General features: G+C 46.3%; 1 protein-coding gene across 12 annotated transcripts in view; it reads left to right on the forward strand.

Moving 5' to 3' along the window:
• Nucleotides 1–19,300, forward strand: part of MAP3K4 (mitogen-activated protein kinase kinase kinase 4) — a 113,443-nt gene that overhangs the window by 74,864 nt on the left and 19,279 nt on the right. For 9 of the 12 annotated variants that reach the window (XR_007462907.1, XM_049654542.1, XM_049654546.1 and 6 more), the window contains exons 6-15: nucleotides 3,323–3,480; nucleotides 6,532–6,648; nucleotides 8,144–8,243; nucleotides 8,385–8,468; nucleotides 9,887–10,150; nucleotides 11,470–11,619; nucleotides 13,874–14,035; nucleotides 14,495–14,628; nucleotides 15,314–15,392; nucleotides 16,119–16,197. Coding sequence is in view for 11 of the 12 variants with exons in the window: in XM_049654542.1 (XP_049510499.1) it covers nucleotides 3,323–3,480; nucleotides 6,532–6,648; nucleotides 8,144–8,243; nucleotides 8,385–8,468; nucleotides 9,887–10,150; nucleotides 11,470–11,619; nucleotides 13,874–14,035; nucleotides 14,495–14,628; nucleotides 15,314–15,392; nucleotides 16,119–16,197 (1,327 nt within the window). In the remaining variant the exon portion in view is untranslated. The remainder of the gene's footprint in view (nucleotides 1–3,322; nucleotides 3,481–6,531; nucleotides 6,649–8,143; nucleotides 8,244–8,384; nucleotides 8,469–9,886; nucleotides 10,151–11,469; nucleotides 11,620–13,873; nucleotides 14,036–14,494; nucleotides 14,629–15,313; nucleotides 15,393–16,118; nucleotides 16,198–19,300) is intronic. The other 3 variants (XM_049654543.1, XM_049654548.1, XM_049654541.1) reach the window with 1 other exon arrangement.

Consider the following 19,300-nt stretch of genomic DNA (forward strand, 5'->3'; position numbering starts at 1 on the left):
AATGATCTGTGTGAGACAAGATCTCCCTTACTTTCATCTCCATGACTTCACAGATGAAGAGCTGGAAGTTATCAGCGGTTTTAAACTTGTGCCCGAAGTGCGCTCAGTGGCTAATGGCACGGGCCTGTTTTGACATCTGGGGAACCCAAACACAATCGGTGTGTTCGTTAGAAAGGAAGGAGGGAATGGTCTTTGGATGGCCAACTGCATCGTGTTTGCCACACACCCTCCTCTTGAAACTCAAAAACAGCAAAAGGAATGGCGAGTAAAGAAAAAAACTCCGTGTTCAGCAAAGGAGAAAATTTGGCACACTGTTCTCCTCTCCTTGCCTGACCAAAAGACCGTTACGGTTATTTGCCTTGAAGTTTGGACTCACGTGAGGGTAGACGCAAGCTCTGAGTATCTCACAGCCCGTCCAGGGATCCGTTGGAGCGGTGGTGTGTGGGGGTGTGAGCGGTCCAGGGAGAGGCTGGAGGGGTCCCCGCGGAGGGCTTGTCGGTGGCCTGCCTGCAAGACAGAGGAGGAGCAGGCACGCTTGTGTTGTCCGAACATATCCCGCTGCTGAGGAGGGTGACGGGAGGCAGTGGTGAGCAGGCCGTGATGCGGAACGTCGGTGACTTTGGGGGCTTTACTCCGCGTTTCGTCATCGTCCTGACGCGGAAAACTGAAGCCCTCACGCGAGCAGGTCCGGGGACGTGACTTGGTGAGCGTTTGCTTGAGGCAGCAAACCAGATTGAAGCTATAAACCGTCCCAGCTCACTTCTCTGGCCCTGGCCTTAGAAGTAACCAGAGCAGTGGACAGGAGAGAGATGGAGGAACGTGTCATGGATCTAAGGAAGCCACGGAAAAAGAACTTACAAGGAATGAAAACGCGATAATGAGGAGCGAGACGTGGCCGTTGTAGAAGACGCAGGAGGGAGAGGGGAGACGTGTGCAGCCGGTGTTCCTGCTGGGGTGCAGCTTGTACCCCGATAGTGAAGACTGTGGGTCCAGCGAGAGCTCTTAAATAGAACTTATTGGAGGCCATTTGAAAGCCTTGGGGATTGACTTTGTGGAGGGAGACAGATGAACAAAATGATGCACGAATGAGAGGAGAGGGAACTCGATACTGTGAGCTTCCGCAGATGCCATGAGGAGGCGGGTCTCGAAACCCAAGTGTTGAGATTGGGAGGACGCTTCGCTCGGCCGCCGCTAGGAGGAGATGTCACGTGGCCGTGTGTGTTTGGGGTGGAGAAGGTGAGGGATCCTGTATCTAATGACTTCTTTTCGTTAGGAGGGCTGAGATAGATCATCTGCTGAGAAGGGCTGAGGGTGGGCATTGGCAGTCTGAGGAAAATGGAGGGGTTTCAAAGTGCGGTCGTAGAGAGAAGGAAAACGGGTCGAGTGGAGACAGAAGTATTGCGCGCACCACGTGGTCGGGATCGCGATGTGTAGAGCAGGGGCTCCTCCCTGTCCTGCGACCCTCACGACCCTCAGCTTCTTGAGTGAGGGTGTGGGGCGTGGACTTGTTGGGCTCACCGTGCTTTGGGGATCTGGCAGGTGAGCTGAAGAGGGAGGGGTGGCAGGGTGGGGGGCGGCCGGGGTGTGGAGGGCTGACCGTGTGGGCTCTAAGCCAAAAAAGGAGGAGAGGGAGTGAAGGAAGGGAGTAGCGAACTGGAGAAGGAAGAGAAACGCATGGACTGGAGTTCACATAAGGTTTCCATACGAGAATGGTCATGGTGGTGGTAGTTGAACAGAAAACTGGAATGAGGAGAGGAGGTTTTAGAATCAGGCGTTTGGATGGGTGATCTGAGGCCTGGAGATACTCTGTAATGACAAGATCTGGGATGAAACATCATGTGGTGGCTGAGTCCGGGATGGAGAGAAGACTGTGTTGGACACCAGAGAGGGACAGGATGACAGCAGTGGGAAATCAGTAGGTGACCGTATGAACAAAGGGTTCACGAGGATGCCAACTGCTTCCGGCCGTTGGGTACGCGGTTACACGGGCGCCCCGTGACGGGGCTGTAAGGGAGAGGTGCACTCCTCGGGAGACGGCCGGGCATGAGCGAAGCCGGGGAGAAGAGCAGCACCCCGAGAAGCCAAAGGGGGTCCTGGCCTCGTATTTAAGAGTTTGTGTCATTTGGACGCGATGGTGGTAGACCCACAGATGGTAGGTTCCACGTACCCAGACAGCTGTGTTCATAACAGACCCCAGACTGCAGATTCACACCCCGCAGGCTGGCTGGGGGAGCCCAGAGGCATCCAGAGACACAGCAGAAGACGGTTTTCTGAAACCAAGACCTGAAATTTACCTCCCGAAAATTAGTACCGGATTTCAGAAAACATTCACTCCAGTGAACACGAAGATGTAGCCTGGGGAAGTCACTGAGATCCGAGACTGGATCTAGAATCCCGTATATATCCGGGCAGAGAAAAAGCAAGGCACCTCAGGGCGTGAGGAGAGCGGGGACAGCGGGAGACGAGGCTGGCATCAGGTTTCTTTGTTCGAACAACACGCAAGGGCAGACAGTAGTCCGGGAGCAATGCCTGAAACCTTCTGAAGCGGAGAACGTGTAATTCAGGCATTTTATACTCAGTCAAGTTGTCCTCTCGGTAGGAGAATCCACAGGGAGTTTTTGTCATCTAATAATTGTGAACCTGTCTTGAGAAAAGCTAATTGACAGTAAAACCCTGGGAAGCAGCAGATACATCAAAATAAGGATGTAGGGACGGGAGAGCTGTTGCATAGGATTTGTGGTGGACATAAACCCCATTTCAGAAGACCTGGGTATTTTGATTAGATACCATAACTTATATATCATACATCTTGAAAAAAACCGTGTCATAAAAATCCGGGTGTCAGGAAGGGATGGTGGCGAAAAGTGTGCTCTTTTCCTCTCAACACGGAAGATACTGTCTAAAGTTAAATTAGGTGATTCAACAAGTAAAGATCCCAACCTCTTAAAGGAATAATTTCATAATATATTAATAAGGAAATTTTCTGGGTATTATTATCTTGGTTTTTGTTTGTGTGTTTTTTTTACTTCTGTGTACATTGTGAACATTTTATTTTCTTGGTAATTTGAGGGGATTATAAATAATGTGTTAAATTGCCAAGGAGTTGAGTTGCACAGTTTAAGAGAAGTGCCCATTCAGACCTCGGTGATGCAATGAAGGCCTCGGTGATGCAATGAAGGATCTTGCTTCTCGCAGGGCTACGTGCCTCAACGTCCCCTCCACTTTGCCCTTCTCATTTGTGGCTTTCAGGTCAGCAGAGGTGAACGCTGTGAGCTGCTGAGTTCTGTTCTCAACTGTCTCCCTTTATGTTTCTTTATTTAAGGTGTATTTTGATTACATGAGAAGCTGGATCCAAATGCTACAGCAGTTACCTCAGGCATCCCATAGTTTAAAAAATCTGTTAGAAGAAGAATGGAATTTCACCAAAGAAATAACCCATTACATCCGGGGAGGAGAAGCACAGGCCGGCAAACTTTTCTGGTAGGACCCTTGTGCTCCTGAGCGCGCCCGCCCATTCGCGCCCCCCGCCCCCCACCCTGTTCTCTGCGACATGTGTACCCGCTCAGTTACATGAAGGTGACAAGCAGTCACACGTGCGCATGTGCCTCTCTCCCGAGTTTTGTTGTCCTGGGAGCCAGGCTGCTCAGCGGGGGGTGTGTGGGGACATTTGGCACCTTCCAGAAACAGTTTTGCTTGTAGTGACTGGGCGGTGCTCCTGATTAGAGGCCGGCGACACTGCTGAACATCCTGCAGTGCACGGGACAGCCCCCAAACCACAAATTCTCCCCCCAAAATGCCAGTTGAGAAGTTGAGGAACCCCTGCCTTAGCGGAAACGCTCTGAGGCCCCTGAAGGGCGGCTCAGACTGGAGGCCCCGGGTGTCCCAGCCTTGGCAGGGTGCTGGGAACCTCAGGCGTGTGTCTCACCCACGTCCCTTCTCCAGGAGCTGAGTGCCCAAGGTGGCGTCCCCGCTGCCGGCCCCTCGGCTCTCGACTCGGCTGCTGGGGGTCAGTGCCGCCCCCTCTCACTTGCCCCATCAGCCATTTCATTTCCTCTGTCCCCTCGTAGAAGTCCTCGTGTGCTCAGCCCAGCTTCCCCTCTGTCGTGTGGGTCGTGAGGACCGCAGCTCTCCCGGGTTCCCCTCCAGCCTCACAGGGCATCGCTGTCAGCGCCCCCCCACCCCCACCCCAATCTGTGTCCCGTGTGCAGGGCCTCAGAATCCCTCTCCTGCCCTGCCCGTCCTCTCTCCCTGGATTGTGAGTGAGCGGCTCACTCTCCGACCTCCCCGGCCCTTCGGGCCCTGCCTTCCTGTTCCGGTTGGTTCCAGAACCAGTCAGCCTTCTTACAAAGGGCGCTCACGGCCCTTTTCAGCATCTCGCCTTCTCTTAATGTCCAGTAATTCTGCTTTGCCTGTAATTTCTTCTGTTTGCATTTTCTGTTTCCAGGCTGTCGGGCTTTGTCAAACAAATTTTTTTTTAAGAGGTTACTGTTCATTTGTGCCACATTCATGTTATGTAATTTCCCCCCAGCCTCATTTCCTCCTGTCGGTTTTTTGTTTTTATCTGTTGCTTGTCCTTCGCTGTCTGTACGCGGCAGTGTCTGAACTTCACCTTCCTGTGCCTTCTTCTGAGCAGTTCCCGACTGAGGGCCTGCCGCCGCGGGCCAGGCTAGTTCTGGATGCGCACGGCAGCGGTCTCCTTCCTGGGCTGTTCCTCCCAGGTTCCCTCAGTCTCGGAGCCATCCCTGAGTCCTGTCTTTGTCTCGCACACTACCCCTGAGCCTGTCGCTGGTCCCTGCAGGATTCATCCGCAGTCTGACCTCTGCACACCCCTCCACGTGGGCACTCCTCCCAGGCTGTCGTATCTTGCTCGAATGACTGCAGGCGCTCTCCAAGGAGACTCTCTGTTTTAGCTCTTCACCCCGTTGGTTTATTCTCAACACCACAGCCAGAATGATCTTGTTAAAGTGCACATCAGACCATCTTCTCCTCTGTTGCAAAGACTCCAGTGGCTTCCCTTCTTCCTCAGGAAAAGTGAGAGCTCCTGAACATGGCCCGTAAGGCTGGACACAGTCTGACTTTTCACTGACTCTCTGTCACCCTTCTCTGTCCCCTTCTCCAGGCCTTACCAGACAGCCACCTTGGCCTCTTTATTGTTTTTCCCGGACAGGGCATGCTTGTGCCTCCGGCCCTTTGCACTTGGTGGTTCCTCTAGTTGAACTGCTCTTCCCCCGTTATTTTCATGACCCATTTTCCGCTTCCTTTAGGTCTTTGTCTAAATGTCCCCTTCTCCATACGTAAGATGGAAATTCCTACCCACAAGTTCTCTTGGTTTCCTTTCCTCTTGTTTCTCTCCGTAGCACTTAACGGAACTGCTCCATATTTTCCTTTTTTATTTTATTTCTCGGTTTTTCCTCTCTTCGCTGGAGTGGTTCTTACCGGTTCCGTTCACTGCTTACTACGTAACAGATACTCAGTGCTTGTCGAGCAAACCCTTTGTGGGTATCCTCCTCCACTGCTGTTCTGAAAGCAGGTCTGTAATCAGGTCCCTTTCCCACTCAGTTTCTTTGAAGGCTGACCTCTCTGCCCAGTAACTGAAGGTGGGGCACTCGGCAGGACGTGCAAGGCCTTTCGCAGCCTGGCCGCAGCTCGCGTTCTGGGTCTCGCTCCTTTCAGATTGTGCAGTTTCTTTTCGCAGCCAGACCTCTTGCTTAACACGTCTTCATGCCTTTCGATCGTATTCATTGTTCTTCCTGGACTTTTCTCCCCCTCCTCCATTCCCTTGCTGCCAGCCTCTCTTCTCACTGCTCTCTCCCTTGAACCCCTGTGTTGCACACGCAGCTGGGTTTGGTCTCCGTCCTCTGCAAGTCCCCTGGCGCTTCCCTGTGCCGCGTCTGCCACTGTTTGTATGCTTACCCGCTCTCTTTTACCAGATAGACGCTCCTCTCTTTGAACGTAGAGGCCGGTAAACTGCTGTTGAGTCTTTACTTCACTCATTTAGATAGTTTTATACACTCGGGCTTACCCTTTTCCCTAGTGTGTGGATTGTGCACTCCGCGAGGGGCATCAGCTGTGTGGAGTGTTTCGTGTTGACGGACCAGGGGAAGCTAATTGTCAGGGAAATTTGTAGAAACAGTTGCATTTAAGGAATTCACTTTGTTTTCTTATGCCGTCATTTAGTTTATAAAGCTTTTAAAAAGTATCTGGTCACAGATACATATTTGAGGCCGTTTTATGCTATTTTAGACTTTTAAGTAGAAAATTACATTTGTGTAATAATTACCTAGCTGCTCTGAATATGATTTAAAATTTTAAGGTTTATGATAAAACCGTGATAATAGAACGAAGACAGATACATGCCGTAGTTGAGATTTCCCCTTTCTCACATTAATCGGGATTTTATAGTACAAGAAAATTCTCACTATTGTTGATTCCAAAACTATTAAAACAGCTGGACTTTCAGCTTCTCATTCTAGAACTAGAACGAGGACAGTTTTTCTTCTTTGGTTTACTTTTGTACTTTTGTTCCCTTAGTGACATCGCAGGGATGCTGCTGAAGTCGACAGGAAGTTTTTTAGAGTTTGGCTTACAGGAGAGCTGTGCCGAGTTCTGGACCAGCGCCGACGACAGCAACGCTTCAGACGAAATAAGGTTGTGCCTCATTCCCTTCCCTTCCCCTTCCTTATTTCACGGACTCCTGCTCTTGGTGATGAGTCTAAAATGCACCTTGTTCAAACCGAACTGTTGGACTGTAGGGATTTCCATAGTGGATCTGAAGATTTCTGGTTGTGACTGTCTTATCTTTCCTTGTCCTCTCTTAGTTAGAATTTTCTGTGGCATTTTCTTTGAAGGTGAATTTAGAATTTAGTGGCCTAATGAAAATAGTGTCTTTTGAGAAAGGGAGAAAGAGTGCAAGTTGACTAAAAATGAGTAGAGAACATTCATCCCTGTGTCCTGGAATGTCTCTAATCACATAATTATATTTCTTTCTATCAGTCCATCAATACATTTAGCACATTGTCATTGTTTTTATGCATAGCTTATTCCTTCTGTTGAACTTGAAGCTTAAGTACATGAAACCATGGCTTACACATCTGTTGCATTTCCTCCAGTTCCGAGAGATGGTATTCAGGTTGGACCATGTTGAATTGCTCTTTCTGTGGCACGTATATCAGCCGTATAGCTGTTTTGTGGCCAGTTATTAGCGATATCCTAGGATTCAAGCTTAGGAAATGCTCAAGGGAAATGACTTCTCTAGAGCTGAAATGTGTTTCTCTCACCATCCAAAATTTGATGAGAAGCACATTTTGGGTTTCAGAATACCTGGGAGGTCCTCATGCCAGAGTTAAAGAAAGAAGCGTTCACCCAGATTCTTGCCTGGGAAAGTACGAATAGCTGAGAATTGGAAGGACTCAGTGTGTAGAAGGTCCTGCAGGTTTGGGAGGTAACACGGTGGATTCAGAATAAACGGGGAGCTGGAGATGTAAGGTGGTGAACTAGAGAAGGGCTCTTAGGATGCCCTGGTTCTTCATTAGCGGTGGATCTGAAAAGCGGGCTCGTGCGCTGGTGTGCTGGGTCTGGCTCGTGCTGGCTCGTCCTGGCTCATCCTGGCTCATCCTGGCTCATCCTGGCTCCGGGGAGCCGAAGTACGATCATGCACACCTGTCCCCCAGCCGTCGCTCAGTGCCGTCATGCTGGTAGCTCGCAGTCAGCTGCGAGGGGCGTATTTATGCCACAGAAATCACCAGACACCATGAAGACAGGAACTTGAGGGGGGCCGGTTGTTAACCATTTACCAGCCCACCACTGTGTATGTTCCTTTTCAGAAAGATTCTGCACTGGGAGTCAACTTTTAGGAATTTTATCTCAAACTCCAAGAAATTAGTATAATCAAATCTTTAGAAAATTGAGCTTGCTGTTATTTGAAGGTTATTGTGTGTGCCTTACTTATGTAAAGAATACAAGTACCTTCTAGAAAACTACAAGAGAGCAAACTTCTGAGTATTTCAGACACATTCTCAGTAACTGCTTGCTCCCATGTGTCCAGTTCTCAGTCTTTGTTAATGTGGTTTGGGACTTGCTCCTCTTTGTTGCGGTTTCCTGACACAGTGTCACGGGCTCTAACTGGGTGGCGCTGACTTTGCAGGAGGTCTGTCATAGAGATTAGTCGGGCGCTGAAGGAGCTCTTCCACGAAGCCAGAGAAAGAGCCTCCAAGGCCCTCGGATTTGCCAAAATGTTGAGAAAGGTGAGTTAACAATCCTGATTGTTGAAAATGTTTCCTTTACCAACCTTCCTTCCTTCCTTCCTTCCTTCCTTCCTTCCTTCCTTCCTTCCTTCTTTTTAAAAGCTAACCCTAAAGAAGTTTCTTTGTAACTGTGATCCTTAGGACCTGGAAATAGCAGCAGAATTTGTACTTTCAGCCCCAGTCAGAGACCTTCTGGACGTTCTGAAATCAAAGCAGTATGTTAAGGTAAATATTTAAAATGCTGTAACTGGAATATTTTGCCTTTCCTATTTTTCTCTAAAATGGACAGACTTTATCTTAATGGTCCAGATGGTAAATATTTTAGGCTTTGCTGGCTGTATTGATCCCAGTAAAAAGACTTTCTCATAATTTCTCAATGAAATAATTAGAAAAAGTTTTTCATATGTATTGACTTGCTTTAAGAAGGAAGATAAAGTTGAGGTGGCTCAGTCAGTTGAGCCTCTGACTTCGGCTCAGGTCATGGGCCTTAACGGTTTGTGAGTTTGAGCTTCACGTCAGGCTCTGCGCTGACAGCTTGGAGCCTGGAGCCTGCTTGGCAATCTGTGTCTCCCTCTCTCTCTGCCCCTCCACAGCTTGTGCTGTCTCTGACTTCCTCAAAAAAATGAATAAACGTTAGGGGCACCTGGGTGGCTCAGTCATTTAAGCGTCCTGCTTCAAGCTCAGGTCGCAGTCTTGTGGTTTGTGAGTTCAAGCCCCATGTCGGGCTCTGTGCTGACAGCTCAGAGCCTGGAGCCTGCTTCAGATTCTGTGTCTCCCTCTCTCTCTGCCTCTCCCCTGTTCGTGCTCTCTTTCTCTCTCAAAAATAAATAAACATTAAAAAAATTTTTTTAAATAAATGTTAAAAAAATTTTAAAAAAGAATGCAGATAAAGTCATCAAATATTCATTCATACTTTTTGTTAAAATTAGCTACACATACATCTAAAATAATGTGTGTACGATAATAATGTAAAATAACAAAATAATTATTTTAAGTGTTTTTTTTTATGTTTTACCCTTACATTTCCTGAAACAATTTAGACTTTTTATAGGAACGTTTGCCATCAGTGGACCCCCTTTTTGAGTCACCATCTTTACTCCCATTTAAGTTGTTGGACATTTAGTATTGACAGACTCTGTGTTATGGTCTTATTACTGGAAATTTTATCCCAAGCCCACAGTTTTATCCCACCTGCATTTATGTGTGATTTGCACAACAATATCACATGCGTGTTCCTTATTAAAATGATCTTTAAAAGGCTTTTTATGATGCCCCCACCAAGAATGATTAATGAACCCGTTATTAGCATGTTTTGCCTTACTTTCTGTAAGCATCTCAAAGTAGCGCTGATTGAGGTTGTTGGAGGCCAACATTCCTCCCCTGGAGGGTATTTTTGTGCTTATGCTAAAAATACGGCGGTGGGAGGGTGCTCTGTGAGTGGCTTCACCAGGCCTCTCGGGCACAGTGCTCCCGTGCTGTCCTCCCTGCCGCCTGCAGCGTGGCCCTGGATGCCCTGAGGTGCCTTCTGCGCCTTCCCCACACAGGCCGGTCCTTTTCTGTTTTTTGTTTTTGTTTTTTTTTTTAAGTAACATTTCTATGTGTGACATTCCCTAGTTTAAGATTCTGGGTCATTTCTTTTGCAGGTACAGATTCCCGGCTTGGAAAACTTGCAGGTGTTTGTCCCAGACACCCTCGCCGAGAAGAGCATTATTCTTCAGTTGCTCAATGCAGCTGCGGGAAAGGACTGCTCCAAAGAGTCCGATGACGTCCTGATTGACGCGTACCTACTGCTCACCAAGCACAGCGACCGCGCCCGGGATGCCGACGATGGCTGGGCCGCGTGGGAAGCGCAGCCCGTCAAAGTCGTGCCGCAGGTGGAGACCGTCGATACCCTGAGAAGCATGCAGGTGTGTGTCAGTCGCGGCTCCCGCACCCGCTGCTCCCCACCCCCCACCTGAGGCAGCACTGGCTACTTCAAATACCTTTAGAGAAAACAAACGACCGGCTCCCGAGTGATTGGTTTAACTGCCACAGGAGTCTCCAGTGTAGACTTCCCCCAAAATGGACCTCGATGTTTTCATAGTTTTGTAGCACGACTTGTACCAGCATATTCCTTCAAATTGTGTATGTTAAATTATACTGGAATATTTGGAGTATTTTAATTATGTCCTTACCTGGTTGAGCCGTGATCTGTGTACTCACACTCTCACAGGAGTTCTCTCGCCCGTTCAGAAGTTCCGCTTCTTCGTGTATTCTGCTTGACTTGCTGTTAGCTTCCATTTTTGTGGTGAAGCTTTTTACCTACCTCCCCGACAGGGATCCCAGGATGGTTGAAATAAGTCATTAATTACAACCTGGAAGAAACCCTTGCATGCCCTCGGCATTCAGCCTGGCCACAGTTGAGCGCACGGCTGTCTCTTCTCCACACGACCTGCTCTCTTGCTCGTGTTCTGTCTCTCTGTGAATGGTGCTCTGTCCACTGAGGTGTTTAAAGCAGAGTGTGACCGTATAAACTCGTCCTTCTACCCCCCGGTTAGTCACCAGCCCTAGCACACCCGAAGCATCTCCAGCACGTGACGCTTTCTGTGCCGTCCGGAGCCACCACCACAGTTCGATTCTGTCATCCCGGGACTGGACTGCTGCACTGTCACACTTCCAGCCACACCTTCCCTCTCCCCAAGTCTGTGTTTGTTTGGGTGCTTTCAGAATGACCTTCATAATACGCGGCTGTGATCACATCACACCTCTATGCGAAATACTGCAGTGACTCACTGCCACTGAAAGAAAAAGCTAATGAAGTCTCAATTAGCTGTTTGTCTGTTTCATGGAAAGCCACTCAGGTCACTTTCTTTTATTCCTGCATTTTCCAGCTTTATGGACTGCTCCAGCACGTGTACACACACGCACACACGCACACACGCGCACACGCGCACACACGCACACACACACACAGACTGCTGCAGGAGTATTGAGTTACTTGTGGTTCTAGGCTGTTCAAGGCATCGTGCCCACACAGTTCCGTGGGATTCTTCACTGTTGTGTGGAAGACTTCAGACGTAGGGCCCACTGCCAGGCGTAGCTCTGCTTGAAAACTGCTTTCTGATCCGCTGGTTCCTGGCCTGGTAGCTCTGTGAGGTTGGCATTGTTTTTGGACGAGGGGTTCACCTGGAATGGGAAACCTTTAAGTGGGTCTGTTTTTAAGCCCGGTGCTTGATTTTCCTCCCAGGTGGATAATCTTTTACTAGTTGTCATGCAGTCTGCCCATCTCACAATTCAGAGGAAGGCCTTCCAGCAGTCCATCGAGGGACTCATGACTCTGCACCAGGAGCAGACATCCAGTCAGCCGCTCATCGCCAAGGCTTTGCAGCAGCTAAAGGTATTTCGGTGCCGCCCCAACCTTAGCTGCCGCCTCTCCCTCCCCTGCCGCCTCTCTCTCCCACCCCCACTGCCTCTCCCTCCCCTGCCTCCCCCTGCCTCGTCTCCCTCACCTGCCACCTCTACCCCAGCTGTTTGACTGATGTCCCGTTGTCATGCTGTGGAAGAGTCTGGGTGTGACAACGTACTACCACGTGGGGGATCTGAAGCGCGACATTGTCCTCGCTGTTCCCCCTCTTCACAATACACATTTTCCCACACTTCAACTAAACATTTCCCACATCTTTCTTGGAGCCGTAGAACGTTGGGATTGGATGGGATAGAAATCTGAACAGTTACGTGATTTCTTCATGGCACGTGGTGGGTTAGCAGCCAAGTTGATACTGGCATTTAGGTCTCCTTATTTCTAATCCAGCTTCCTTTCTTCTTTAGCAATTACCAGTATTTGCTAGAGGTACTCCAGATCAGTAATGTGTAATCTAAAAGAAGCCTTGTTTATGCCTTGCTTTAGCAGATACTTCAGCCAAATGAAATACAGCAGAGAAAGCAGTTGTAGACAGGCGGCAGGCCTTCCACGTCCAGGGCAAGCCAGAGCCTCACCTTTTCCCAGGATTTCCTGTTTTCACCACTTCTGCCTTGTACCCCAGTCATCAGCCGTGGTCTGATCCACACTGTTCCACAGGCCATCAGTTATGCCTTCTTAGTCACATCAGGGCTTGACTGCTGGAAGAAGCAGCACTTCTTGAAATCAGAAGTAGTTTGATAAACATTTGTTTTTCTTCTGTCAGTCTGATTTGTCTTATTTACCTGGAAACACATTCTCTCATCGATTGCCTTCCCACTCCAGTAGCAGGGCAAGAGACTTTGTCTTTGAGTCCATGAACTCTGGAGAGTGTAAAATTATATAAGATAGTGATGATTCTTGAGCCTAAGGGATTTATGGCCTTCAGGACCTGAACTGCCACACCGAAGTCCTGAGGAGGGAGATATTAGAACCTCGTAGCATCTGGGAATTGCCACCATGGAGGCATTTCAGCTTGTAGGATTACCGAAGATACAAGCCGGGAAGGAACATTGCTCTGGATCAGGGGAACCGGAGTGCTCACCACATATCAAATAGTCTGATTTGGCTGGATCTTGGTGGACACAGTGGAAAGTTGGGGGAGATAAAGCTGGTAAAATTAGATGGACAAAAGCCAGGCTGTTGAGAGATTTTGGATTTTATTTTTTTCTAGGCCTCAGGGAGTCGTTGAAGATTTAGGAAGAGCATTTTGAAGCAGTATGTAGGGGGAGCGCCCGGTGGAGACCATGTGCACATGCCTGTGTTTCAGGGGCGGGGTGGGGGTCCAGCTCGGAGCGCTGTCGTCCTGCCTGCGGAGACAACGAAGAGCCAGCGGGGACAGGGCTTTTCAGCCTCGGCAGTATTCACATTTTTGGTCAAGAATTCTTTGTTTTGGGGCAGTTGCCCTGTTTTGTAGGATATTTAGCAGCATCTCTGGTTTCTACACACTAGATACCAATAGATTTCACACCCCATCTCCCCAAATTGTGACAACCAAAATAGACATTGCCAGTGTCCCCTTGGCACAAGGCGGGTGAAATCAGCCCTAGCTGAGAACCCCCAGGCTGCTAGCAAGTAGCAGCAGGGAGATGAGAAGGACAATACAGGGTTCACGTGTTGGATTGAAACCACACTTACACTTCAACAACCGCCCCGGGGGGGGGAAAGCAGCTGGTGGTTGATGTGCAAAATATGAAGAGGAAAGCGTCTGTTTAGAGACCACATAGTAATTAGGCATTCTCTTTCTTTTTAAGTTTATTTATTTAGAGTGAGAGAGAGCAGTGGAGGGGCAGAGACAGGGAGAGACAAAGAATCCCCAGCAGGCTCCACACCATCAATGAAGAGCCCGATGTGGGGCTCAGACTCACAAACCCTGACATCATGACCTGAGCCAAAACCAAGAGTCTTGACGCTTAACTGACTGAGCCACCCAGGCGCCCCTAGACATTATCGTTTTAAATGGATTTATTTTTCCTCTTGGATTTCATAAGATGTTAAGACCTAATACAAATGATGAATACAAACATGAAAATAAGTAAATAAATATCCTTTATTTTTGAATAACTAGAATAGATACGGCTAAAATATATTGCAGTGGTTGACGTCTGTGATGACGAAAGGAGTCTTCCTCTAAAATGCAGTAGGTATTAGGTGATTGCTTGGTTTGTATTCATTATGCTTTGGGCCTCTTTAGAATGACGCGCTAGAGCTTTGCAACAGAATAAGCGATGCCATCGACCGAGTGGACCACATGTTCACTTCCGAATTTGACGCGGAGGTTGACGAATCTGAGTCTGTCACGCTGCAGCAGTACTACCGCGAGGCGATGATTCAGGGGTACAACTTTGGGTTCGAGGTGGGTACAGAGCAAGAGGAGAAGCGCAGCGTAGCTTTGCGGTTGCCCCGTGACGCACTCGCGTCAGACTGTTGATGGGAATCACGGCTTCGTCAGGCACGTCTCATCGTACGCTGCTGACTATCAGAAATGCTGGTTTCCTTTTAGACTGGCCAGTCGTTGCCCGGTTCTTATTTTGTGCTAACAGCTTTCTGCGTTCAAAACCTTCTATGAGATGGTTACTGTCACGAAAGTACGTCTGTAATTTCAACTTACGAATGAAACATCGTGAAGCCGCACTTTAAGATATTACGTTATCTGTAACTTTTTATGTTCTTGAAATGTGTAAATTTTAATTAGACTTTGCTTTTTGTTTTTAGAAAAATGACATTTTAAACAGACATGGCATTTGTAGCGTTGAGATAGTTGTATAATCGTTATTTTCTTCTTCATTTTGATATGCACAAAATCTTCTTACAGTATCATAAAGAAGTTGTTCGTTTGATGTCTGGAGAGTTTAGACAGAAGATAGGAGACAAATATATAAGCTTTGCCCGGAAGTGGATGAACTACGTCCTAACTAAATGTGAGAGCGGTCGAGGTACAAGACCCAGGTAATGACCAAGGACATGTTTCCTGGAGCTGCAAGTAACTCAGTTGTCCAGTCTCTCCAGCAGAGACGAGAGAGAGAGAGCGAGAGAGAGCGCGCGCGCAAGCGGGCACGTGTGTATGTGTTTGTGAGTGCGTGAGCATGTGTGAGTGTGAGTGTTGGAGCAGCCTGTGCAGCTGGAAGATGCAGGAATACAAGGGATATGGGATTGGTAATATTCCGTTTGCATATTGTATGTGAGATTTCGGAGCAGCTGACACAAAAAGGAGCATTTTGAACTCTTTGGCCATCAGGATTTTGCTTTGTTTTGTTTTTAAATGGAACTATTAGCACAGCAAACTCCATAGTGCTTGGAAAACTTAAAAGCAGAATTCGTTCCATAATGAGTTAACTTCAAGGGAGTTCACTTTCTCCCTGGACAGGTCTTCCTGATGCTAATTTTTTTCCCTCCCTCATGAAATTTAAGCCTGTTATTAATGTAAATGGAAACAAATTGGTAACCAGTTCCTTTATGAAGAAGTTGTTTATCCTTTTCTCACAAAACATGCTATAAATTTACTCATCCCCAAAAGGTATGTTTTTTTCTTAGACCATAATTTTCCAGTCACATGACATTTCAGTATTGTATAGAGTAAAACTGCTACAGTATTTTCTTGGTTTTGTGATTATTGAACTTTTTCATGTAACAGGTGGGCAACCCAAGGTTTTGATTTTCTACAAGCCATTGAACCTGCCTTTATTTCAGCTTTGCCAGAAGATGACTTCTTGGTATGGAATGTTCTAGAGTTTTGTTTTGTTTTGTTTTCATTAAAGAAATGAATTGATTACTATTTCTGTGTATTTTTTATAGCTGTTCTTAAATATTATTTTCATAATTGTAACGATAATGCTAAAGTAAAAGCACTCTATTATTAATAGCATAGTAAGAAATTCCGTGTTCTTTTCTTTTCATAACAATAGTGTCCAACTGGCTAAGTCCGTGGATAGCTGGGAAGCCTAGCACTTCTAAAATATTTGTCAGTTTCAGATTTTATGAATTGCTGGCTTACTAGTTGCTGCTTTTTGGCAGTTTAACGAGGGACTAGCTGGTTCACACGAGCATGTGCCATTTGAGGGGGTAGTGCCAAATGTTGAATATTATCACTTTTATTCCAGTACGTTCCATCAGTTCCAAAAGATGGTGTTCAGCATGTGAATTCATTCATTTTAGCCTCAAGTAGTAGAGATGTGCTTGTGCACATCATTGCACTATGGGGAGTTGAATGTGAATTTGTTTTTGTTCCTAAAAATAGAATTGTATGTATTATCATTATAAGTTATGTGCAATTTGTGTTTAATTTATGTGTATAGCTATTTTCTTTTAAACAAACTTTGAAAATCTTGACTAAGGGTAGCATGTTTCTTTTAAATATACTGAAAGGTTAATTTGTGTTACTTACTAATTGAGAGAATGTACATTCCCCTTCTTCTTTGCTATTTTCGTCGGGTTTCCAGAGTCTTCAAGCCTTGATGAATGAATGCATTGGCCATGTGATAGGAAAGCCGCACAGTCCTGTTACAGGTTTGTACCTTGGTAAGATGGCAGTTAGAACACTTCCCCTAGAACCTCCTGGTCTGGGCAAGCGCATCATCCTGTAATTGTGGCCGTTTACCCGGTGTAGAGAAGTTCTTCAATGGTATTCCGGAAAACGACAGTGAAAGTTACAGGAATGAGGTGTGTCTGTGGAGAAGACCATAGTCCTTCCAAATCCAGCAGGAAGATTAAAATGCCAGCACACGGCATTCACTGCCTGCCAGCAGTCTTAACTACACATTTTAGTTCATTATTTCTTGCACACCAACACTTTATTCTCCCCCTTAAAATCTCTTCTTCTGGGAAGGAAAGACTTGGAGACAGAGTTGTCCGTTAAGGAGCAAGGAAGGGCCTTTCCTGCTGGAGGGGGGCAAGTGTAATTGTTCCCCTTTCACAGCTGAGACGGTACCTGTTTCCCCACTAACATAGTAAATTCTTATTTGATTTTACTTAAAAAGACAAAAACACAAGTTATGCTATGATGTACTTCAATTAGAGTTTTCAATTATAGTTAACATACTGTTTTATGGAGTATGTTGAAACTTTACAACAAAATATGTATCAGAAAAAGGCCGTGCCTTACCCCATTCTTGAGATAGTAACTAAAAGCAAAACTCTATTTATATGCAATAAACATCCAAAAATGAAAATTTAGTAATTTTAAAACAGTTTAAATTACACAAAATAAAATAATTCATAAATGGTAAATTTCTCGAGTGGGAGGAACTATATCTTAAAGGGTATTTGCTAGCTATAGAAAATTGAGTACACTGGGTTTTAATGCTTGGTTCCTTGATCTTTAAAATTCTCTCAGGGGGCACCTGGGTGGCTCAGTCAGTTAAACATCGACTCTTGATTTTGGTACAAGTCACGATCTCACGGTTTGTGACTCCAAGCCCTGCACTGGGCTCTGCTCTGACAGCATGGAGCCTGCTTGGGATTCTCTCTCTCCCTCCCTTTCGGCCCCTCCCCTGTTTATGCACTTTCTGTCTCTCAAAAATAAGTAGATACTTAAAAAACAGTATACTCAGTTCATACCTGCTTTTCTCCCAAGGCTGTTATGAAAGTCACCATTTACAAAACTCTGTGAACATTTTATATAAGGTTACAATTTTATGGTGTTCTGTATTCTTATCAAATTTTTGATTAATCATATTATCCTAAAAGCTTTGATTTTCTGATCTCCTAAAATATTTCACTAAGAATACACCATCAATAATTCAGTAAAAATCACTTCTTTAAAGTCTTCCCTACGTGAGGAATCATTTCCATGGTGGCAAAGTTACAATGTAGGAAGAGTATATAGAGAAATGTAGAAAATGTACATGCAGAAAAAATTTCAAGGTAGAAGAATATTACAAAAGAAAAAAAAGCAATCCTCCCACGGTTGCTGGGTAATCACGGCTAACGTGCGATCCATCACTGATTACTCACATGCCTCTCTGCAAACTGCTGGTGGGACAGTGGGTCAGCAGTGCCGTCTGTGGGCCTGAGATGCCCTTTGTCCCCTCGGCCACGTGGCTTGCTGGGAACAGCACTGGCCGAGTCACATCGCCTGACATCCTGCTGACCTGGGGCCGCTCATCCAACATCACAGAGGCTCCTCTGCAAATGCTTACAACCGGATGCTAATGAGGCTTCAGTAAGGTCATGAGAGCTGTAAACTGTAGTGTCCTGTGCGCGGCAGCCGTCCGCATCTCGTTTTGTGCCCTTCCCTTACGAGGGCAGTTAGTGAATGGAGAGCACACCAGCTGTCGTTCCGTTGTGTACCGTCTTCTCTCCCTGGGCTCTGCGCTCGTAGCCACGGAGCACGGCCCGGTGTGTGGCCTCCCCTCGGTTCCGTGTGCTCGGGGAGCTGCGCGGGCGCGTTCTGCTGTGTGTGACTCTGCTCCTGTAATCACACAAGCGTGGATAGGGTCGTTCGCTTCACTGTATAAAAGCTGGATCACATCGGAGAGTAATCTCTTGGTTTTCTTATCTGACAATCGTAGAAATTCCTCCCTGTCAATAGGAATGGATCCGGTTCATTCTCTTTAGCGGCTTCGTTTTGTCCATGATGGGGGTATTGCAATTTTTTGCACCATTTCCTTGGGGACATTTGTTTTGTTCGTTTTTTCCCTGAAAAACATCTCTCTAGTAAACATTGCCAGTGAAATTAGAGCATCTATTTTCCTTTTATTGGCTGTTCGGATTTTCTTTTCAATAAAATAGCAGTTTCTCAGCAGTTGGTTGTATATACTCTTAAATGTTCTGTTTTGTGATGAGGAACGTAAGACTTGGGGACATGTGTTTTAGCAGCAGGTATTTCTTTTATACCTTTATGGGGAAAGTGTGTAGCAGATTCTGACTCAGAAGTTCCCAGTACGTTTGCCGAATTAAAGATACCACCAATTAAAGACATCACCATCCTCTCCAAGGCATTTTTATTGTTTTGTTTCTTTTTATCTTTGTTACAATTGGAGTTTTTTCATTTACTACTGTAATTGTTGAGATAATGAGCCAGAGGCACAAATTGCTTGACTTTTTTCTTAACAATTGCTTGATTTTTATTTTGCAAGTTTTCCCTTCAGATCTCTCCATTTGGGGGACTTCTGCTGTCTTTCCTGTGTAATGTTACTGAAAAGAAACCAAAACCATGAAGAAGGAAGTGTTTCCACTTAGGACAAAGCATATATGGAGTGAATAAAACACGTGGAGTAAAATTATTCACATAAAAAGAAAATAGGACATTTACAAAATTAAGGAGAGTTAAAACGGAGTCAGAAGTAAGGGGACAACATGTCAGGGTGAAATAGACAATTTAATACGTGTGCAACACTAGCTCTGTCTAGTTACGGGGAAAGGACAGTTATCAGCGTTTTTGTAATCATGAGGTAAGGTTATCCCTTTAAATTTTTATTGTAAATTTTATCCAGTTTTTGCCAGAATATTTAAACAAAGAAGAGAAGAAAATGGGTTCTGAACAAAAGAATAACCTGTTTAAACTGTGCCTGGTCCTCCTCATTCTAGATTTAAAAGAATTAAATAAAACTCCACGTACTCAGGAAAATGACAGCGACCCTCCCTGACTCAGAGCCTGTTGAGGCGTCAGCATGGACCAGAA

The sequence above is a fragment of the Panthera uncia genome, assembly GCF_023721935.1.
Source record: "Panthera uncia isolate 11264 chromosome B2 unlocalized genomic scaffold, Puncia_PCG_1.0 HiC_scaffold_24, whole genome shotgun sequence".
In the NCBI taxonomy this organism is placed as follows: domain Eukaryota; kingdom Metazoa; phylum Chordata; class Mammalia; order Carnivora; family Felidae; genus Panthera; species Panthera uncia.